This window comes from Polistes canadensis, unplaced genomic scaffold (genome assembly GCF_001313835.1).
Source record: "Polistes canadensis isolate GaletaPanama2010 unplaced genomic scaffold, ASM131383v1 scaffold_44, whole genome shotgun sequence".
In the NCBI taxonomy this organism is placed as follows: domain Eukaryota; kingdom Metazoa; phylum Arthropoda; class Insecta; order Hymenoptera; family Vespidae; genus Polistes; species Polistes canadensis.
Window position 1 is genome coordinate 776,580 of NW_014569591.1, and position 24,147 is coordinate 800,726.

Sequence of the window (24,147 nt, forward strand, 5' to 3'; positions counted from 1 at the left end):
TCCTCCTCCTCCTCCTCCTCCTCCTCCTCCTCCTCCTCCTTCACCGTTCGCCATTATGTCTTGTACGTTTCATTACAAATTTCCTTTAATGTCGTTACCCACTCTCTCTCTCTCTCTCTTCCTCTCTCTTCTTTTTCTTTTTCGATACGTAAGAGGAAAAGCATAGAGATAGAAAGATAGATCGAAAGAAAGAAAGAAAGAAAGAAAGAAAGAGGTAAAGGGGGATGGGATCGTCTATATACGCATAATAAAATGTGCCAGGACTTAACTCGAATAGATAAAAGGAAGAACGACGATGCATGCGGCGAAAGAAAAAGGAAAAAAAAAAGAAGAAGAAGGGAAAGGGTCAGGTAGGAAGAGGAGGAGGAGGAGGAGGAGGGAGGTACGAAGGAAATGTATTTATCGTGGAGGAAACGACGTCCCAAGCGGCCGAGTTAAAAGCCAAGCCAAGCGACTCTCTGGTTGGATCCGCAGGATATTAATTCTTGTTACTCATACTCGTATCGACAAGAAGGAAAAGAAGTTAAACGAAGAAGAAGAAGTAAAAGAAGAAGACAACGATGACGATGATAGCGATGACGTCGTGGACAACGACTCGTCGGTTAAAGAAAACTCTTACGATTATTCGATTGGAAGGGTGATGATATAGACCAGGGTACGTACCTACCTAACCGCGATGGTAGTTTGAGAAATACCGTGGATGCTTTTAACGTGGCAAACAATAAGTTCTGTAACTTCGAATCGATGAAACCGACAGTTCAAGAGAAAGAGAGAGAGAGCATCAACTTCGTTCGGTATTAACGTTTCCTTTGCTATCTATCTCGAATAGTATTCATCCTATTCTATCTCTTCTCTCTTTCTAACTAGTTTTTTTTTCATTCTTTTTATTCCTCCTTGATCGTTTGGTACGATTCAACGACGACGACAACGACGGGGCTTCTTTTCTCTTAAGCGATCGGCTATGAGCGACAACGACGTTGCCTCCCGCGCGTACACGTGCATGTCGTGAATCGTAAGAAAGAGAGGAAAGGTACCCCTGCACGTACAGGTAGAGAAAGAGTAGAATGATAGAAAATACTTTCCACCCGATTCTCGAAGGTGGATAAGCGGTTGGTAGTAGTTGTACGCCCTTAGTAGTCGTACGACGATTCCTGGCGCTTATTTACGATATAGAAACCCTCGCAGATCGTTTTGCGTTCCGTGTTCGCGTTTGCGGCCCATCGCTAATCAGCCGGTAGGTCGGTTGGTCGGTCGGTTGGTCGGTCGGTCTGTTGGTTGGTTGGTTGGTTGGTTGGTTAGTTGGAACGCTATCGCTTCCTATAGTCTGCATCCTGCTGTTGCTATTGCAGTTGCCGTCGATATTGGTGCTACTCCAGCTGCCGGTGCAGCTTCTTGTCTCTTTGTAACTAAGCACAACAACAACTACTACTACTACAGCTATCTGGTATCCACTTCAGAAGGAGGGGGAGTGATATAGGTGTTTGTGCGCGCATATTTATCGTTAGCTAACCGCTACGATGATACACGGTTGCATTCAAGGGTGAGCATTAAGTCCTCCTTCTCCTGGCCATAGTATGTCTATACCTCCTCCGACGTAACCTGCATTATCATCATCGGATTGGTAGCTTGCTAGTAAACGGGGTATGTAGGCTATCGGGTAAAGCTCCAGGGAGACGCGGGAGGGTCAGGACGAATAGAGACGAAGGACGCGAGGAACCTAGACACGATGAACAAGAGAATGTTCTCTTCCTCTTCTCGCGTTCCCTCTCTCTCTCTCTCTCTCTCTCTCTCTCTCTCTCTCTCTCTCTCTCTCTTTCTCTCTCTTCTCTAGGTAAATTCAGCCGTTTACGTACACCCCTTGGGCTTGTCATGCGGCGGCTATCGGCCGACCGCGATCGAGAGACCGCCTGTATCCCCCAGACGCCACCTTGTTCTAGGTAGCTATGTCCGATCGGACAGGCATGAGCTCTTGCCGCCGCTTACCACCACGTCTGATATCCTCATTCCATCTGTCTCTCTTTCTCTCACTCTTACTCTCTCTCTCTCTCTTCCCTTCCTTCCTTCCTTCTATCTTTCATTCCATACCTCGAGCACTTCCCACTACTGATAGCTTATTTCAAACTAGGTGGATAGCTGTCCGACTAAGATATCTACAAGAGAAACACGCTGAGAGTATCCTCCCATTCTCCATAACTCTCTCTCTCTCTCTCTCTTGTTCTGATATCATTGAAAGCGTCTAGTGAAAGGAACGTCGTTGACAATTATTCGAATCCAAGAGATTATCCATCTTTTATCGTAACTATAATGTCAACTCATTTGTTTCCAAAGATGATATTCTCTCTCTTTCGCGTTGCTTGGTAATCTATCTCTATCGCATTTGATTGACGTATCAACATACGGTTCAGTCCGTAAAGCTAGATTACTGTTAACATCCATCGAGCGTGCACATTGGTCTATCGCTGTTCGCACTCTCCAGAGCATGCCAACTCTACGTGATCCCTCTATGTCGAGAATTCTCTCTTGCTTTCATATAAGTTAGGATTCTCCTTTGACGTATCGCTTGTCCAATAGTATCTATGTTGTTTTGATATTGATTCATTCCAAAATGTGATGTGATGTATGTGATGATGGACACTTAAGAATAAAAGTATTTTACTTTGTTGTTTTTTTAATTATTATTATTACAATATATATATATATATCTTTTTAATTATATAACAATATTTGTTAAATGATTTTCTTCAAAAATAAAAATCTATATGTAATTGATATCGAATTATTTCTTTTTTTTTTAGATAATATTTCTAATAATTAGTAAAACACTTATAAAATGTGTCACGTAGAAAATAGCTGATAATGCGAGAGAAGATAGAAAGAACGCGCGGAAGTGTTTACGCTAGGGCATCTCTAATGACCACGTTCCTACATATATATTCCCTTTTCTCGTTGGCCTTATCTCTAGTTCGAATATTCCTTCGTATGTAGCATCGTTTCGAGCGAGCTAATTGCCACGCGCGAGCCGTTACTCGTTCGTTGGATTATGCGAGAGCGGCCAGTGCCGTTAATTTCGTGCTTGGCTCCGGTCTTAACCGCTTTACTTGTAAACCTGAACAGAGAAAAGAGAGAGAGAGAGAGAGAAAGAGAAAGAGAGAGAGAGAGAGAGAGAGAGAAAGAGAGAGAGAGAGAGAGAGAGGGGAAAGAATAAACGAAGAAGCAAAAGTCAAGTTAGTTTAAATCGATGTTCTAGATACTTTGTAATTTTTTTTTATGTTGAAAACCACGACAAAATCTTGAATGTCCGAATGAAAATTTATCGAGCTATCGATTCTATCGATTCTATCGAGAAAATACCAACACGCGTCACGCCAACGTCTTCTTTAACGATCGAGCGTTTCTTCTACGACCTTGACCTATGATGTTGGTGACTTCGTCGTCGTTTATAACGTTAAAGGAAGAAGAATGATCGATGATGGTGATGATGATCGACGAGCTCATACCACTTAAACGTCGTTTCTTACAATTAGTGCCTGTCGAAAGGTGAAACGAAAGTGGATAAGAGGATATTGTTTATAAAGGTGACTACCTAATAATCGTTTCGAGTCAAACATCTTCGTTTGGTATAATTTGCTTTAGCGTATAGACCAATTTCTTTTATCTAAAAATTCGTGGATTTCAAGCCGGAACCAACCGCGACGAATTTGAGGCTTTCAGATATATATATGTGTGTGTGTGTATGTATGTATGTTCGAGCTTGCCGTTAGGTTGAACGGTGGACGAATAGAATCGATAATACGCATGGTCAAGTGGTTGCGAGAGAGAGAGAGAGAGAGAGAGAGAGAGAGAGAGAGAGAGATGTAGCATCGTGAACGAATAAATCGTAGAAATCAGTCACGTACTTCTATTGGCCTTCGGAATCACCGTTAAGCCATTGATCGCGATTTACCCCCTTTTACCCTCCCTTTTCTATCCCTCTTGATTTTCCAGCAGACGCAATATTACAGGATCTCGGCGTACCGACGATTACCTAACCGTGATAGAAGCTCGCGTTGCGTGCTCGCTCGTTGTCGCTTGCTCCTCGACGTTCCGCTTCGATTGAAAGCAGTAATGCGAGATGATCCGATCACTAACGAGAGAAGATATATAGGATAATCGATGCAATGATCCCTCGTACCAATCGATTGCCACGAGCATTGATTATTTTTTCGTGTTACTGTAATAAAATTATAATTCTGTAACATTCTTCTTTTTTCTTTTCGTCTATATTTATTCAACATAAATTTATGCGTGTAATCGGAAGCATAAAAAAGGGTTTACATTATCTTGTCTATTATTAGAATTACAAAATGTCTAAATAAATAATAAATTTAATTAACTGTATATATATATAATATATACTGACAGCTAGCTGTTCTCGTTACTCTTCTAACCTTCATAGTTTATTCACAAAACACGAAAGAAAACGAGTTATTCCTAGGAAGTTGTTGCTGTTAATCGTTATAGTGAAACATCGTATAAGTGTAATACATCTCGTTAACCATTCTATCTCTTGAAGTGTATCCGTATTAATTTCTTCGTAATATCCTATCTCCTATCTATCCATCTATCTATAACATTTTATAGATCTAATAATAAAGTATATTAGAAGGAAAAAGGAAAACAAGGATCATTTAACACGACATCGTGTCACTGTAATTATCCGTAGAACTAAGGAGAACGAACGTTCGGAAGTTGCGATTTCGCGTAAATCGATGTGCTTTAGCGTAAGTGTAGGTGCCGGTAATGGTGGTCGGCTAATGACCAAAGTCTTCGTTTATGGTTAATTCGCGTACTACTACCGCAAAGTTATTAAGTCCGACGTATATCGATGACGCTTATCAACGACGAGGCCGTTCATCATGCGTTTCGCAAACTTTTCTACTAACGCTGTTGCAAGCTACAACCACAACCGCAGCTTTCCTCATTTCTAAACTTTATCATTGCGACCTTCTCAAACCCTTTATCTCTCTCTCTCTCTCTCTTCCTCTTTTTGTCTTTAGTTTCATAAACCTATTTGAATTTTTGGCTTTCTGTCACAAAATTCTCTCTGATCTTTCTCTTTTACACTATCATACAGGATGTAGATCAGTTTCATAACAATCGCATTAGCATTAACCAGCTCGTTATTATAGTCGTAGGATGAGGGAAAGTTATTGCTGGGATTAATGAAGTTTACCGAATGATTGATCGCTTTGTACTTACCGACGTTTAAAACCTTTTCAGGTTTACCTGAAACCACTCGTTACTAAGTCAGCCACGCGAACAACCTATTCGCATTTCTTATTACCACTTCCTCCGTTATAGTTTTTATTTGCCACGTCCCTTTGTCCCTTCGAATGAACCATCCTTCTTCTTCTTCTTCTTCTTTTTCTTATTCTTTAATTCGTTATCCGGGATACTCCAACTTTTCATTCTCATCGTGAAAATAAGAGAGATCTTTATTTACGGTGCGACGTATTTTTCACATTCTCGCGTATTATTTTTTTTTTCTTTTCTTTCTTTTTCCAATTTTTTCTCTCCCCTTATTCATATTCGATCCCGAATGAAGTTTATAAAAGGAATGAAAGAAGAAAAAAAGAAAAACCTAAAGTCTCGCCTTATCGCTAACGAAGTCTTTTGGAAAAAAGTCTAACGGGTTTTTTTTTTCCTTTTTTCTTTTTTTTTTATCACCAAGCTTCACCTCTGTCCATTTGCTTTCTTTTTTTTCTGTTTTTTTTTTCTTTTTCTTCGTCCTTTCTTTCGAAAAGTTCGTTGCGATGCCTGGTGCCGTCGTTGCTGGTATTACAAGTACCGCCCAGAATCGATCGGTTTTTCACGCACACGCCCCCCCGTCCCGTCCTGTCGAGTAATTCTCTTCTCATTACGTTCACTAGACAGCTCGTTTGCTTTGTAATCGTTCGGTTCTTCCCTCTCCCCCCACCCCCTTCGTTCGGGTTCTTTAAACCATTCGTTCATCGTTCTTTGCGAAGATCGTACAATTAACGTGTCGAGCTTCTTCGACCCTTTAAGGAGATTCGAATTTTAACGTCCCTAAGATTCTCTCGATACTTATGGTGTTTATTTTTTGTTTGTTACTTTTGTTTTGTTTTTCTTTTTTTTTTTTTTAATTTAGCTTATCATACTGCCACGCTTCTACTTAAGTGAAATCCGCACGTGGGGGATTACGATCGACGTTGGCAGCCCACCTGCCAGAGATAATTATTACTCGTTACGAGACCACCGTGATATTTCTGGGCGGTCCCCTCCATCACATCCGCCTTCGGATCCATTCTCGAATTCGAAACGCCTCGTTGTTGCAAATGCACCGCCGTGTTCATCCTTTGGTTAAATCATCCGCGTTGGTGATTTCGCGCGAGCCTTTCAGACCGGAAGTTTCTATCGAGAGAGTAGTAAAGCGAATTCGGACTTCACCGTTTAGTTTTTTACGGTTGTCTGTCTGTTCGATTCATCGATTGTACGTTACCGCATAGAGAGAGAGAGAGAGAGAGAGAGAGAGAGAGAGAGAAAAACCCACAGAGAAATAAGGGACACTAGATCGAATCGTTTTTTTTTCTTTTTCGATCCAATTCTTTTTTTTTGGGGGAAACTAATACACACAAAAAAAAAATACTCGAAAATATAACAACGAAAGAAACTTCTGAAGCGAGTGACGACAATTGACCGATACACCCACGCGCGGAAAACCGCCAATGGTTTGTGTTAGTCGTTAGTTCGTTGCGCTACATTACGAACTACCGGTTGCGATAGAAACGCCGACGCACTAGATGCAACACGCTTGGAAATTACAGACCATAATACGTAAAGTGGTCTCACGACGAGCGTGCTTCACTACCCTATGACCCGTATGCAGTTCTACCCTTTTTGAATAAATAGGATTATACCCCCGGCTGATGATACGAGAACGGGAAAACGAGGGTTTATGCTGGGGCTGTGTTGCCGATAAAATGCTGCCCTGAACTCTCATCCATTTAAAGTCATTCCCATCGAATTATCGAGATCGTTAAGACCACTTTTACCAGACCCTACAAAACAGTTCGTTCGTTCGTTCGTTCGTTCTCTCTCATCTTCTTTTCTTTCCGTTCCAACGCCCCATTCCCATATTCATATCGTTTTCCACGAGTAGAAGATAATTAGAGTATTAAACGTTGAGAGAATCAACTATAGAACGATATAACTGTTCATATTGTGTCTATGTGTTAAACGTTTTAAACCTCTTTCATATTATCTCTTTCTCTTGTTTTTGTTTTATTCTTTTCACGTGTCTTTACATTGTACTGTTGATATCGTTCATGATAACGAAACTAGCCATCAGGGATTTCTTGAGGAGACGAACTTTTCAACACCGAGATCATTGGCGCCCTCGAGTAGTTTTACTCCATAGGTATATACTCTATAGCCCACGGGGGGTTACCTCGGCCAACTTGGCATTCGTTCAAGAACGCGCCAGTGCAAACGGAAAGCTAGAAGTGAAAGAGAGAGAGATAGAGATAGAGAGAGAGTACGATGACATCATGTACGAAAGCGCTCGAGTTACCTCCCACGTACAATGAATTTCGCACTTATAATTGGATGTGTCGCACTTACGGGCAACGATCCTAATGGTAAGTGTACGTTGAGAGAGTCGAAAGACGTGTAACCCCATTTGTTTCTCTCTCGTATAAAGCGAGAAAGAGAAATACGACGTACGAGTACCATGTTTTAACTTCGAATCGAAAGGAAGATTAATACGAAAGGACTCGCATTTGTCGTTATTTATTGATCAGACGGAGAAAGCTTTTCTCTTCTATTATAAATAAACTCTTATACGTCTATCCAACCCCCAAACATCCCGTCTTCTTCTACATAATTTAATTATATTCGTCATAAAATTTGATCTTGACGACCCTATTTTAAACGTGACAACGTAACGACTCAACCATTCGGGAGGGGAAAGGGGGTGGGGGTATTCGAGAGAAATGCGATAGATGATATAAATTTTTGAGAGCATCGCTGCATGTAACTCTTGTCGGTGACGTTGCGAGCACGATAAACTCGTTTGTTCTCGTAAAGCGACGTAGCGTGAATTTTCGAGCACTACCTGGCCGGTCTCTGACAAAAACGTTGTTTTGTCAAGAGCATTGCAATTCGTTATATACATATACACACAAATATATATATAATTCTCTCCTTTTTTGATTTCGCCATATGCAGTTCGGCCGAATATGCATGTACGTACAATTGAAATGAGTCCAATTATATGCTGCAATCACCTTCCGAATCATTATTTAGTGAAGATTTTCCACCTTGCGACGAGCAAAGCAATTCGAATAAAAGTCTCCTCCCCAAGGTACTTTGCTTTCTTCAACGTCTAGCACTCTTCACATCGTTCCTTCTGAAAACGTTGATTCTCTTTTCTCTTTTCCTTTTTATTTTATTTTATTTTATTTTATTTTATTTCATTTGACTTCTTTCTTTTACGTGTGTGTCCGGTCGCAAGTTCGCAAACGTCGCAGTCGCAGCTTCCCTACGTCACTTTTACTTAGTCATGGTACGTAAGTGCTTGTTCCGAGACTTCTTCGACTTTTGCGCTTGGCAAGCGACTTTCATTTGTTGGCGCAATGTGTTCCAAGGAACTCGATTGCAATGGGTACAAAAGAAGAAGTATCGTAGTTGGGACCGTATTAATGGTCAAGGTATTCGCGTTTCGAGGATGCGCCCTTATGCGTGTATGCATTATGTTTGCGAAAGTGGGAGAAAGAAGACGGGCAAATTAAAATGTCGAGTGGAGTATGAATGAAAAAAAAAAAAAAGAGAGAGAGAGAGAAGGATTTGGTACGGTTCGATGAATTCAACGACAAAAAGAATTTTACGTCGATGCTGCATTTGAGAAACTTTACCTTAAGGTAAATCGTGTATTTCTCTCGATACGCTTCTCGAGAAATTTTCCACTAGCAGTTTAATATATGTACCATCCTGGCTATTGATTCTTAAGGCTTTATTTAAACTACGACTCAAAACAGAAGGTTCATTAGCATTTCACAATGCGGCCGAACGATCGAACTTATTTTAATATTCCATCGGGTCCAATTCTTTCTTTCTATCCTCGTTCCTTCCTTCCTTACTTTCTTCTGGCATTTTCTCAAAACTCATCGAACTTCTCGACTTCATTTCTCTGCACCTCAATTTTCATCTCTGCACTTCTTCCTCCTTTTCCTCCTCCTCCCTTTTTTCTTCTTAATGTTTTTTTAACTTTTCTCTTTTCACTCCCCACACCCGTTTCTTTTTATTCTTTTTTTTCTTTCTTTCTTTCGTTTACTACGGTCGAATGTTTTTCAGCATCAGAACTCCGGGTGTGTTTATACGTTTTTTTTTAAGAACAACACTTCGATTCTCAAATTCTTTCCCTTTGATCTCAGTATTACGAAATGGTATATAGAACGAAAATACAGCGTGCATCATGGGGTTGTACAAAAATACGAAAGAACCAATCCAAATCCACCACGTGTTATTAGAAACGGCAAAATTTCTTCTATCTTATTCTCACGTAATTTTCTATATAAACAAATACGTTCGTGAATATGTCGTGTAGTACCACCACTACCACCTTACGGTGGCGGCAAAAGTAACGCAAACGGTGTTGAACTCTTCGTACTATAAACAACCTTCTCATTAGAGAAGAAACCTTATTATATTCGAAGTAAATGCCGGGGACCGCGGGACCTTGCGACGATTACATTACATTAATGTAATTGATTGCAGCACGTGTTGTAACATCCGCGTGATTCTTAAACAATAAACTCATTACCCGTTAACAAGGAAGTTCGATAGGGTGCCGCGCGTCCCGGATAATAACGTATCTCTTTCTCTTCGTTTCATTCCGAGCTCGTAGCAGATATAAGATGAAAAAGATGGAGGAGGTGGAGGAGCTGGTGGAGTAAAAGTAAAAGAGATGGCAAGAGTTCGAAGGCTTGGTTCTGTTCGAACGAAGCATACAACAGAGAAGAGTATTCGCTATTTGATCGATCGTTTCGACCGGACGATCGTAAGCGCATTTGTTCTTCCTTCTCGCACCTTTCTCTCTCTCTTTCTTTCTTTTTTCTTTCTCTTATCCTCCTTATTCTTCTTCTTCTTCTCCTCCTCCTTTCGTATACCTTCACGTTCGTCGACCCGATGCATCGAACGCGACCTCCTTCACACACATACAACACATCGTATTCGTTTCTAATAAATGAATGAGTACTAAGATAAATCCTATTGAATTTCATTCATTTATCTATTTATTATTTTAATTTTACGCGAAGATTAACGAAGCAAGATAGAAAGATAACGTGGGGGCGGAGGGGAATTTGAATGATTTATAATGTTCTTTTGGGTTAACATCGAAGAAGAATCGAAATCATTGTTAATTTAATCTAAAGATCACCGTAATCTTTTGATACTGAGGTAAGTGTAACATGTTTCGAGGAAAAAATCATTCCCATGAAAAGTTTGAATACGGTTTTGCCGTATTATTATTACGCCTCTTCACCGGGATTCCTTTCCTTTCGTTTTGGTTCGGTCGACAGAACGAGCAACGCGAACGAAAGAGCTGTGTGGCACGTTCATACGTATTATTCTTGCGTAATATCATCGTGGCAACTACTTCCCCGTTGATTATTCGCAACTAGAGCATGGAAGACCTTCTCGGGTCGCATACTTAAAGTCTATGGGTTAAATTAACGAGCTTCTTCCTTCTTTTTTTTCTCTCTCTCTCGTTGTTTAAAGAATACTTCGTTTTTTTTTTCTCAAAGTTACCATTTACTTATTCTTCTTCTTCTTATTATTATTTTTTCTTCTAATAAGAAAAAATTAATCTTATTCGTAAAATACTCGATTAAAATTTTGTCTTCCTTTTTTCTTATTTTTTGTTTTTTCTTTTTTCAAATTGGACGTTCGGGAATCGTTCGAAAAAAAGATATAGGGAAGTTGTTTGTTGGTTTTTCTCGATCATGTTACTTTCGTTCTTGTCGCGATCGAGACGTATAAATATGGTAGTTCCTAGATGGTTCTGCGCGTGGGTAAGGAACCTCTCGACCCTTTCCAGCTTAGGGTCAGAGTCAACGTACAACAGCGAGATTCGTTTCCAGAGAGACCTTATGCTTTGGAAGGCTTTCAAGGTGTGCACGTGCATTCGAGAGAGAGACAGAGAGAGAGAAAGAGAGTTTGACGCGTCGGCGTGATACCGCGCAAACACGAACTCCATCGAAATCGGAAGACGCGATGCTACTCGGCGTCCTCTTCCGCGTGCTTGCGCAATGAAAAGAGCATCGAATGCATCTTCTTCTTCTTCCCTCTTCTTTCTTCTTCATCGTCTTTCTATTCGTACCGCTAATGGCTTTGCAGAGAATAAATTACGTGTCGTCGTCGTCGTCGTCGTCGTCGTCGTACACCGTCAAACTTATTTTCGACGCATGCCGGTTTATTCTCCTATTCTACGGAATTTTGTTTGACACGAATTTCCAATAAAAAGAATGATTCGTGATACCTACCACTTCGTACGACCCCCACCCCCGACGAAATTCGTTTCTTCTTCCGACAAATGAAATTATTCGAGATAAGACTTTCCCGAGACGTTTTCTTTTTATAAAAAAAAATAGAATCGTAGGAGAAATAAGTCGGGAAGAAATAAGGATAAAAAAAAAAAATGATCAAGTGGCGAGACTTATGGCCCCGTGATAAAGAACTAGATGTCCATAGTTTCCTATTGTGGTAAATGGAACACGTGCTTGAAATATTTCATGCTCGGCAACAATGAACGCGACCGAGGTGGAGAGAAAAAAAGAATGAAAATAAAAAGACAATAAAAATAGTCAGTCCCTTTTCCTTTCTTTGTATCGTCGGTGGTGGATTTAGCTTTGAGGAAGCAACGGGGAAGAGGTAAAAGACTGAAACGTCGGAACGCGACCGGGAGAGAAATTCTTTCGTATCACGTGTCAAAGGAAACAAAAATGTTAGACTGGGGTGAGGGAGAGGGGGACGTGTGCAGAATGAACGAAAATATTCGTATTTTTCCGTGCAAATGAGTTGTCTCTCTCTCTCTCTCTCTCACTCTTTGTGAAAAAAATCATAAGTAAATGATACGATCGAACGTCACAGGTTTTCCTCACATATCTATACCTCAGAGACTACGTATACTATAATATTTCGAATAGGTTTCGAAGAAATCGAAAACGATCGATCATTTAACGTGTAACGTTAATTCATTGAAACGATAGTGTTGTAATAATGCATTTCCTTTTCTCGTGGTTGTTACTTCACCACCTTTCATCGTCGTACACGATCGTCGTAAATGATTTTCGCACTGCAAGTGAAAAAGGGAAAAAGAGGAAAGAAGAAAAGAAAAAAAAGGAAAAAAGAAAAGGGAAATAAATATAATAGATGTACCGCATGCGAGGCGATTATGGTCGTACGTTCGTTCGTAGAGTCAGTCGGTCGGTCGGTCGGTGAAGTTTATGAAAGAGAGCAATTAAATCGGCCGCGATGCGATCGACGTCGTAAAGTAAGTAAGGCCGAGGCACCGTTCGCATAAGTGCTTAAAAACATTTACCACCCCTCTTAGAAAGGCGTGCGCGCGTGGCTCGTCCTTACTATGAAAGAACCGCATCATCCTACCTACGCCTTGCGTAATTACGCTCACCAACTGCCGTTGAGAGATGTAATCGCATAAACGGCGAGCGAAGGAAGGAACGAAGGAAGGAAGGAACGAAGGAACGAACGAGCGCCCCTTTTCTGTCTTTATCTATCAGTGAGAAGCGTACGCCGCCGCCTGCTAACTCGCGCCGAGACTAATAAGAAAATCCTGATAGACGTTATTGCGTCTGGTTACGCGCTGTTAAACGCTACTTCAAATAAAATCGACTTTGCTAGCTGCATAAGTCCCCGGTATAGTTATCTTTAAAATTACAACCTTATCAAAGTCTGTTAACATGGATTAACAAAATCAGGTACTCGATTTTGTTCTTTTTTCTTTTGTAAAAATCGACAAAATTAGATTTGGTTTGGTTTAAGGAATCAAAGTACCGTTCTTCGTTAAAAAGTGGACAGTATCGTTATCTTCGTTGCCAAAGAAATAAATCTAGAAAGGAAAAAAAAAAACAAAGTTCCCCCATATAACTCGAAATCGTCGAAAACTCGTAGAACCGTGACGTAAGATCGTTCTTTTCTACCCTCGGCCAAGGAATCCGATAACTGGAAATAGGCGTTGGACCGTGTGCATCTAAGTGTTGGTTAGATTTTCTACTAGACCGATATCTTCTTCTTTAAAGTTCTCTTCTCCCTTTCTTCGTCCTCGTCGTCCTCCACGTCCTTTATATCGCGAATGGTAAAGAAAAGATCGACGGGAAACGAGAGAGAAAGATCGGTTTGGTTGATAGTAGAATAGAAAAACGTTTCTTCTTTTACTCACCGACAGAGGAAGTCCCTTTCGCCTAGGCAGAGTTCCAGACAATGTTGTCGCGAGGACGCGCTCATGGTCCTGCGCGCGTGACCCTGAAGACGATGGCCCTGTACTCTGTCGATGCACCAAGCGCGTTCGCACGGTTTCACAGCGAGACAACTCTTCTGAGCGTAGATCGTGAACACTGGAAATTGCGATTGCGAGAGAGCACCTGAAACAGAATGACGGGGTCACGATTAGAAAAAGAAAAAGAAAAAGAAAAGGCCGAGTTGAAGAGAAACGGATAGAGAGAAAAAGAGAGAAAGAATGAACGAAGGATCCAAAGGATGTAAAGGACCGTTTGAATCTTTTACTTCCGGCAGGAGTCGTCGTCCTGTCGCTCTTTTAGAAGTTCTTTCGCGACGCCAAATTGTAGGAAGAGACGTTACTTGTTATATACGCGCGTACTCGGGGTAGTTCGCATTACCGTAATCAATGCCTCGCTTCCTGGGGACTTAGGCGCGCAAGACAGGTAGCACTTACTGTTATAATGCGCTGGTATTACGAGATAATGAAGGCGCCGCTTGGATACTAAGTATTTCGTATCCGACCTACGGGGATTTTATCGAAGGATCCGATAGAATTATGCGACTTTCTCTTCTCTTCGTTCTTCTCTCTTGATACGAACTACTCGAATCTATGAATCATGTTCGTTCTTCTCTTGTAATACCCTCGGAAGAACCGGGTATACGGTTGATCCACGCGGTATATATATATATATATATATATATATATATATATATGTGTATATATATACGCGTATGTACGTATAGATGAGAACGCAAATTATCTACAAATTTTCATCCTTCGCGAACTCTCGTGGAAACCAATTAGAAAGCGTAAAACGCTTATTTCGATCGGCATAAAATGTAATTTACCGATTATCGTACTCGTGCCCCTTTCTATCGTTTTGCCTTTCTCTCTCTCTCTCTCTCTCTCTCTCTCTCTCTCTCTCTCTTTCTCTCTAACTCTCTCTTTAATTTTTCGCCTTCCTTTTCATTCCTTCTTCGTATACCCTCAGCGACCTTGATCCTCCACACAGCGAGTAATCATCGACTCGATCAATTCCGCTATTTTACATGTTACCATCTCAAACCAGTTAAACGTAAACGGACGAAAGATGGACCACGAAACCAACCGGCTAGATTGGTTTACCTCAGCGAGCTTCGTGTTTTTCGCATACACCTGTTATCCATAATTATTACCGCAAATGCGTTTTCCGCGAAAGTCCATTTCCTCGTGCATTCGTGCGTTCATTCGTTTATTATACGATGCGAAAGTTTTCGAAATAGAAGAGGAAAGAATTTTTTTTTTTTCTTTCTTTCTTTTTTTACGTTTTATTTTACTACAAGATCTTTGAATATACCTACATTTTTCCGTATAGGAAAAATATTGCATTCCGTTTCTTTCTTCCTTTCTTTCTTTCTTTCTTTATCCACGATTCTATTTCGCCCGATAAACTAATATCATGAATAAGTCGAATTTACCATGTGAACTCTAGAAAAAGAAGCACACTTTTGAATTCATGCCAATATTTTCAATCGGTCCTTTTGCACCACTCAGAGAACGTTCTACGTGCTGGAAGACAGTGATACGTTCTTGGGGATCGAATCTATTCGTACTACGTTTTAAGGTCGCTTGTCTTTCAAATCTTTGCATCTTCTCTGGCAACTTGTTTTACCATAGTATACCCTAGGTCTCTCCGTATTTTACTTTCAAACGTAGTACTACCTTCGAACGTCACGATGAAGGTAACTCTACATACAGTTTTGTGGGTCTATGCAAGAACCTAATATGTGTCATTTCAATTCTTATATGTTTTTACAATATTCTTAATCTTATATTTTATTTATGAAAATACGAGTATATCATGTACATAATTTAATATGATTGAAACAAAAGTAAATGTAAGAATCGTTCGATAAAACTTTTGTAAGTTACTTTTATCACATATCAGGTTTTTGCGTTCACTTAGAAATTTAACGAAAATTTGCTTTAAACGTTTATCATTTTATTATTCAAATACGAAATACCTAGGAGCTTTAATAACGTAAAATAACAGAAAAAAAATAAGAGGAAGAGAGAAAGGAAGAAAACAGAATAGTTAATAAAAATAATGGATGCATAAAGATTCATGCAGCTTGACTAATTTACATTGTAAACGGTCTTATATTATCGATGTATCGATCTTTTTTCTTTTTACAAACAAAAAGGAAGAAGAAAAGAAACCTATAAGTAACAAAGTTAAAGTAGTCGTATCAGATGAAAACGTGTAAGTTCTAAACCGACACGTAATACTGTCTCGTTCTGTTTTCTCACGTGATGGCATGTCTCTAATTTGCGTGCATGCATAACAACGACACGAATTTAATACACGAAACATCAAGCAAGTCGTGTTCTAAGAGGATGAGAAGGGAACGTTCGAAAAACGTTAAAGAATGGTAACGTGCAAACGTGGCAAATTTACGAAGGAACACGCACACGAACAAACGAAAAAAGAAAGAAAGAAAGAAAGAAAGAAAGAAAGAAAGAAAGGAAAGAAAGAAGGAAGGAAGGAAGAAGACGACGATGTTTATGTAGATTTCCTTCTGAGCATAGTCAACTAACACGCAAATCGTAACGCGAAAAAGAAACGAACGATCGAAAATAACGTAATTACTTCAAACGCTTTACGCGAAGAACTAAACTGCATATATTACCTTGATCGAAAACTGCACGATTGGTCTACCAGTGACCATTCGATATACCAGATAAAAAAAAAAAACGCTTGACGAATTTACGTAATAATATAACGGGTGATGTGAGTGAGAGAAAAGGGGAATGAAAGTAGAGAAAGAGATAGATAGATAGGTCGACGGCTCGTGTGCAATATTTTTTTTTATCGTGCGAGCTCGAATGGAAGAGTCCGAATAAAAAGAGGAAAAAAAAGCTTGCAAAAGAGAGAGAGAGAGGAAAAGGGATAGAACATTCGATGCGTTAAAATTATATTGTAGATCGCAGAGACGAGATGCGACTCGATCGGCAGCGATCATCGTAGCCGGTAGTCGCTAGAACACAACGTGAAAGAAATAGAAGAAGAAGAAGATGGTAAGATAGATAGATAGATAGATAGATAGATAGATAGATAGATAGATAGATAGAAAGAGACAGACATATAGAGAATAAGAGAGAGAGAGAGAAGAGAGCAGGTAGTTAGGTATGACGAAGGCGATGACTACCGGGCATTTCTTGGCGAGTGCCAGGTAAGCCATGGTTCTAACCATGACTACGCTGCTTCGGCATTTACTCCTTCGGATTCGTTGAAAGGCTTCTTGCTAGCATGACTACACGACTTTTACGCACCTGCTTGCTTCTCTTTCTTTCTTTCTTTCTTTCTTTATTTATTTCTTTATTTCTTGATTTCTGTCTTTCTTTCCTCCTTGCGCTCTCGATGGTAAAACGAAGAAGGAATATAAGTCGGGTAGTGATCATCGATACGCGAGAGACAACGTTGGAACTTCGACTACCGATGATGCTACGTGACGCAACTTTCTTTTACTTCTTGAACGCGACGACTCAACAAGGATTATTCGGTCCGTCTAAGGTGATTCGTATTTAAATTATGAAACGTTCGTTGCAAGCTACGCTGCCTGGTGTCAGACTAACGGTTGCTTAGCCTCGTCTCTCTCTCTCTCTCTCTCTTTCTTTCTTTTAAATGCACGAACCTATTGACTACTGATGGTATTTAAAGTTTCGAGTAGCTCTTATAAAAAATTTATCGTCCGTCGAACGCGGAACTGCTTCTTACATCTACGTAACATCGGTTAAGTAAAATTACCCCCCTTTTTCATTATGTTATTTTGCGTCTTTAATAAACTTCGTGGAGTAGGTACTTCGATTGCTCTTTAAAAAGAGAGAGAGAGAGAGAGAAAAAAAGAAATGGAAAAAAAGAGTTAGATAAAATATAACGATGGTACTAGCAAAGAAAAATCTCTTGATGTGCTTTTATCTACGGGCGTATGTCGTGTATTATTTTTCGAGTGTTTCTCAAACGTTCTTGAATATCCTTATATATCGAGTTGCTTTTCCTACCGTATATTTAATATACTCTTTTATGTCTTTACTATCTTTTCCGCTCTATTTTCGCTTTCCTCAGAGCTTGAAGATGGCATTCGAAGAGAAGAGGAAGCACATTGGCTCGCCTCAAGGATGCAACGAACAATAACACTTGGCGTCTCTATATGTTATCACATAACACAAGGAGGCGAGATCCTTGGTAGAATCCAATAACCACAAGCAGAGCAGCCCTGCCCTGGTAACACCCTCTAGGGACCCTATATAGTCCTGTAGTAGTAACAGATAGCAAGTTCTGTGTGCCACGGACGACCACGAAGACGTCGCTGTCGTCGTCATATACTTCTACCCTCCTCCTCCTCCTCCTCTTCCTCCTTCTCCTTTTCTCATACTCTTGCTTCTCTTCAGCGGAAGTGCGCACGGATTCTCTCTCTCTCTCTCTCTTTCTCTTTCTATCTTTCTTCACCTCTCCCTTACTCTCTAACTAGTCGGGTTATCTCCAACTATTAGCGCTCGACTCTATGCAAATTCGAACGGGCAAGCTGCAGCAGTGCCGTTCAAGCGAACCCCATAAATTTCGGTGAACACGAGTGATCTCGGCACTCTGTTCCTCTCTCTCTCTCTCTTTCTCCTTCTCTTTTTCTCTGTTTCTTATCCTGTTCCCACTTGCAACGTAGTATTCGTGGCCTTTCGTTTAACGACACGAGGTAAACGTATACGGAAGACGCGAGTGCACGCCTCGGTTGCCCCCCACGACATCGCACATACAAGTATACATAACGAACGTGTGAACGAGTCGGACCGAGTTTTAACGCTTCGGTTTTCTAACCGATCGTGTAAATCGCTACCTTATATGTATTAACGTATATAACGTATCTCGCAAATAATGTTCACGCCTGTAAACTATTTTCTTAAGGATCTCGAATGAATTCATCATTGTTAGGTTTAAATTATATTCCAAATCCGATCTTTTTGCTCGATCAGCGATAATAACAAGAGCAACAACAATAATAACAAAAGAAAAATAATCTTAGCAAAAGGAAACCGTGTTACAGATGAAAATCACGATGTAGATTTGTTGGCTTTTAGATTGAGTCCATTTGAACGATATTAACGGTCGACAAAGGTGGAACGTTACGTGTGTATATGTGTGTGTATAATATCCATGTGACAGTATTAATGCGAATCGTAGAGACTTGTATGCAATGAGCACGAAGTATTTAGTATTCCCGAGACATCGGGCCCACGGTACTTCCCACGGCTATTTGGAATCCAGCCCGTATATACTCTGTATTCTCTCTCTTTCTCTCTCTCTCTCTCTCTTTCTCTCTCTTTCTCTTTCACTCAGTATATCTCTTCTCCTTCGGTATTCAAGCACAGTCCTGCGACCCAACACGCAATGCTCATCGTCCGGCAGACTGTGTACACACAAAAAGAGACACGGTTCACCTACATAAGGCCCCGGTTGATCATTCAGAGGACAAGCCAACATGATTTCTTCGAGTATTAGACCTCGTCGTGGATGGCACAATTCGAGTTTAAGCGAATAGAAGACATCGGGAAAGATTATTATCTATGTTTGTTCCCGTTTACCATGATCCACGTTTTGTTAGATTGAAGATGATTCCGTTTTACCGTTCGAGATGGCATCATTTTTGTTCGATCTTCTCGCGATCTTTGTTTCTTTTCTTTTTCATTCATAAATTTTACCCAAACGTGCTCGTGTATTTTTCGAACGCGTGTCAGCGTGTTTTTTTGTTCTTTTTCTTGTTTTTTTTCGAGATGTTTGGAAAGTTTGATAGGAAAAATATATCATCGCATTGGTTTTTTGCACGATGATGAAGAGCAAAAGAATATCGCGTTCGACATCTCGAAGAATGTTACTAGCGCGAATAGTATTAGTTAGTTAGCTTGCTTGAATTGTTTACTCGTAGTTCGCGACGAGAAAGAAGAGGTTTTTCGAATTGGCTCGCTTAACTGTGGTGGTTTCGCACGTTACCCATCTCTTATTCTCCTTGCTGGGACAGCCATGTGTGAAATTGACTCGTGAATTATGTGTAATTTGTCACACCGGTCTGCCAGGTTCTCCGAGGCACGGCTTCGCGGTTTTACCGATGGCTGCTCTCCGTGAAAACGTCTCGCCATGCATCGACCGTTTGCCAAAGTTGTCGTCTTCCATTCGACTACGATCCTTTCTCCGAGAAAATTTCAGCTTTAAATCTTTCATCCTGACCTTTCTTTCTCTCTCTCTCTCTCTCTCTCTCTTTCTCTCTCTTTCTCTACGTTACATTGTTATGCCATCGACACAAATGCGACACCACTTTCTCATCCGGAAATTGTATATTTTCTGATCGATTAGATTTATCATCAGCGATTTATAGTTATGCGAGGTTTCGCGTACGTGAGTTTTACCGGACACGGACCTTTCTAAGAATCGCGATAAACCCTTATAATCGTCCTTCTCAAATCGATTCACGCACCACGTACATCCCGATGAATATTTCATAGATCGCCCTGACTGAGAAAGAGAGAGAGAGAGAGAACTTCCGAGAATACGTACGGTCTCCTCGTACGCATGACGATCCTTTTCTGCATCCTCATTATTCTTCTCTATGAATGAAAAAAAAAGAAAAAAAAGAAAAAGAAAGGAAAAATAACAAGAGCCAGTTTGAACTGTCTATCTCTTACGATAAATCGATTGATTCCCTTTCGTGAAGAAACAGACAGATACCTTGAAATCGCATTTCAAGGAAAACGATATGAACTAAACCTATGAGAAGATTTTCTCATTAAATGGAATATCGTCGTTTCTGTGTCCGTGGGATTAAATGTAACTCACTCTTGTATTTTATATGGTAATCGTTATTATGCATTGATACCGAGGGTTATGGACGTGCGGCATTTATAGTCCTCAACTGTGAATCGCAAGATCGCATGTCGGTGGTATGCGGACGGGCTCCGTTATACGACAAAGACGACGAGAAGGAAGATGATGGCGACGTTGCTCGTAATGCAGCGGTTGACCACGACAAATACGACTCGGTGAATCGTTAAACACCTTCGCGTGTCTCATTCTTTCAGCTGTCGACCGCATTCCCTTCGAGTCCGTTTATCTACCTTCCGAATACACACGTTTGCTTTAAACTGGGTCAAAGACAAATCTTTCTCCTTCCTTCGTAGAGACGACTCTAACGCGCGTGACCGTACATTCCAAATTCCATATAAATTTCATAATGCTCCAAATAAGCGTGACAAAATTCTAATCGGTTGGACACACGTAGAATAGTAATGGTCAACTTGTGATATCGTCATTTGATTTTGTCTATTTATATTACTTTTTTTTTTTTTCTTATCATAAACACACAGTGTAGAAGAAAAGTTTTTACGCTTGCGATCAGTTTTATTTTCTTCTTCTTCTTCTTCGTTTTTCTCCTCCTATTTTTTGGGCAGTTACTTATCCCCCGATCTTTTATAATCTTAACTAAACTTTCTTATTCCGATATCGTCACGATTTTCCTTCCCTTCTCTATCTCTCTCTCTCTCTCTCTCTTTCTTTCTTTTAAAATCTTTCGAAACGATCAGGATAGATATAACTTTACTAACGTATATGTGTGTTTCCTCGTATATGCTTATACGTACGTATAAGATGAGAAAAAGAAAGAAAGAAAGAAAGAGAGAGAAAGAGAGACGAGTGCCACTGTTGGTTGCGCGAATAAAAGCTGGATAAGAGTGAAAAATGACTTGGGTCTAGAGGCTTAGGCATTTCGCATAGATACGTCTAAGCGGGCGAACCTTAAGACGGCGATATACGATGGACGGTACCTTTTGTCTCTTTTGTCGGTTCGCCATGTAAGAGAAGAAAAATTGAGCTGGATGCTGTACGAGAAAGAGAGAGAGAGGGAGAGAAAATGCGCATCGGTGAGAAGGAAAAGGAAAAGGAGAAGGCGGAGGATGAAGATGAGGAGGAGGAGGAGGAGGAGGATACGAAATCACAAAGTACGATCGAACGGTAGAAGAAGCGGGCTCGTAAGAAGTGGAAAATGGCTCTTCTCCGCGTACATAGTCGCTAGAGCACTCTCGCCAGCGCATATCAATTTCCGTTCGCCTAGCATCATCACCACCACCACCACACGGTAGATGCACTTTTTCGATTCGACACCGTTACTTTCCAAGAGAAAACGAATATCCGGTAGGATCTGTCTTTTACTTTATTATAATTCTATAGAAAAATACACGCGCGTATTTACTTTTATTGAAAATAAAAATAGGACAATATTTGTTCGTTCCTTCGTTTTCTTATTATCTTCTTTTTTTTTTTTTTTTTATTTTTTTTTTAGTTTTTCTCGTTTCATCGACAAACCTGTGAGAATAACTTTTTCGAGAATAATAACATGTAGAATATTTGTCCTACTGATAATTTGTAACGGTAGTCTTAATACTAATACCACTACGATTAATAATAATAATAATAATAATAATAATAATAATAATAATAATAATAATAATAATAATATATCGAGATTAGTCTCGTAAACGGATACCACAGGCGAGAATCGTATCTCGGCCTTTATCGTTCGGAGACTCGGGTTATATCGTCCAGAAACTAATTACCAGAGTGGTCGTCGCCGGCACCTCGTGTGCCAAATGGTTCTTCGCGGTCTCAATGTGGACGGTAACTACGACGACAAAGCAACGCGCATTACGAAGAAAAGCTTAGAGTAGTAGAAAGAGTACTCGTCGTATCTCTGCATTCCACCTTCTTCTTCTTCTTCTTCTTTCTCCTTCCTTCCTACCTACCCCTCCCTCCTCCGTCTCTCTATCTCTAACTCTTTCTAATTCTTTTTCTATATTTCTCTTTGCAACTTTGAAACGTTCGTATCTCATCGACTAACGGGCACGGATGAGAGTTTTTCGATCACGAGGCACCTCGTACCTGTTCATCTTCCTCCTCATCGTCGTCGTCGTCGTCGTCGTCGTCGTCGTCGTTCATCCATCCGTTGTTGTTATTGTCGTCGCACGTCAAAGAACGCGGCACGTACGTACATCGGTGAAGATGCAACAACAACATGGCGAGCGGATTTCTATTCGTTTCGCTATTAAAGAAAAAAAAATTCGATTTGCGGTAAAACCTTTTTTTGGGATAAAGAAGCGGTGATCTTGGCAGTGTCGACGACTCGAGTAAAGGAAAGAGAGAGAAAGAGAGGGAGAGAGAGAGAGAGAGAACCATTCATGAATCGATGTTGTGTAGGAAACTCCTGTCAGAACGACATCAAAGCGTGACCGGATTTGTCTCGTTCTCGCTGGACACCGGCCACGATTCTCTCCGATCTTCAATCGTTTTTTTTTCTTCTTCTTCCCAGTTATCTTTTTCTTTTCTGTTTCTTTATATCTCTATTTTTTGTTAATTTTCTTTTTTTTTTATCCTTTCTTTCTATCTATCTAATCTTTTGCTTTTACCCTCTTATTCTTCGTCGTCGTAGTCGTAGTCGTCTTCCGTTTCCGCTATAGACGGTAAACTTCTTTTCTACGGAAACGCGGACTATGTCTTCCGTTTCTTCGAGCCAACGTAATTAAACTTAAAATCGTCCGCTTTTCATCGTACCTTATCCGAAGAGTGCGAGGTTGGGGGGATGGGGGTAAATGGATGGGAGGAGAAAAGTAAAAGGTAGAAAAAGAGGTAGGATACTTTGTAGACGTCAAGCTGTCACGCACACCCGTGGCCGTAGGTCGGATGCTACGAGTCACGCTCTATCCTTGAGAAAAGTTAACCCTAAGTACAATCCCTTTTGCATCATTCTCTTCCCTTTTCTTCTTTCTTTCTTTCTTTCTTTTTTCCTTTCCTTCCTATCTACCTACTACTACTACTACTACTACCTACTTACTTACCTACCAGCCTACCAACCAACCAACCAACCAATCTTCTCACTCTTTATATCGCGCTTATTTCTTTCTTCCTCTTCCTACGCTGTATATCGTGCCTTTATGCCACGTTAACGGGCAAACACGATCTTACACGCGATCGGCGTTACTTGAATATCGAAACCGAGTCTCCGAGCTAATTGTTTCGCCGAGTAAAATGGAACGTTGGTAGTCTCGCTGTTGGAAGTCTCGTCTTAAGTGATTTAATTACCGCAACCGAGATATATTACACGATTTTAATTACACGATTCATCGAACGTACGATACAGTAGGATAGTTATCCTTTTAGAGAATCGTTAAAAGTACCTCTAAGAGAGAGAGAGAGAGAGAATCCGTCTGCACGATCGAGGAAGATAGTATGAAGAAATTAAAGTAGGAAGCCGTTATGAGAGAAGAAAGATCGATAGAACGGGAAAGATAACTTTGGAAATATCGAGTTTTTTTTTTTTTCTTTTTTTTTTCCCCATAGTAATACGAACAACGGATCACGACTTATATAATATGGTGTCGTAGTATCGCGGCGACGTTGAAATTGGGATGAAGAATGGGGTCCTCTGATGGGATTCGTTCCGCCTATGGTGGTATCCTACTACTACGGATTGCTGCGAACGTAAGAAGAAGAAGAAGCCGCGACATGAAACGAATGCCACGGCTCGTCGATTATTTCGAACGTTCTTGCGGCATTC

The 24,147-nt window shown here is 40.4% G+C and overlaps 2 protein-coding genes across 3 annotated transcripts in view; one reads left to right on the forward strand and one right to left on the reverse strand.

Moving 5' to 3' along the window:
- The window catches only part of LOC106785027 (autophagy-related protein 16-1), a 384,411-nt gene that overhangs the window by 194,247 nt on the left and 166,017 nt on the right, over positions 1 to 24,147 (forward strand). The gene's annotated exons all lie outside the window — the stretch shown is intronic.
- LOC106785026 overlaps positions 1 to 24,147 on the reverse strand; it is a 171,865-nt gene that overhangs the window by 32,398 nt on the left and 115,320 nt on the right. The window contains exon 4 of the mRNA XM_014745123.1: positions 13,460 to 13,661. Coding sequence (XP_014600609.1) covers positions 13,460 to 13,661 — 202 coding nt within the window. The remainder of the gene's footprint in view (positions 1 to 13,459; positions 13,662 to 24,147) is intronic.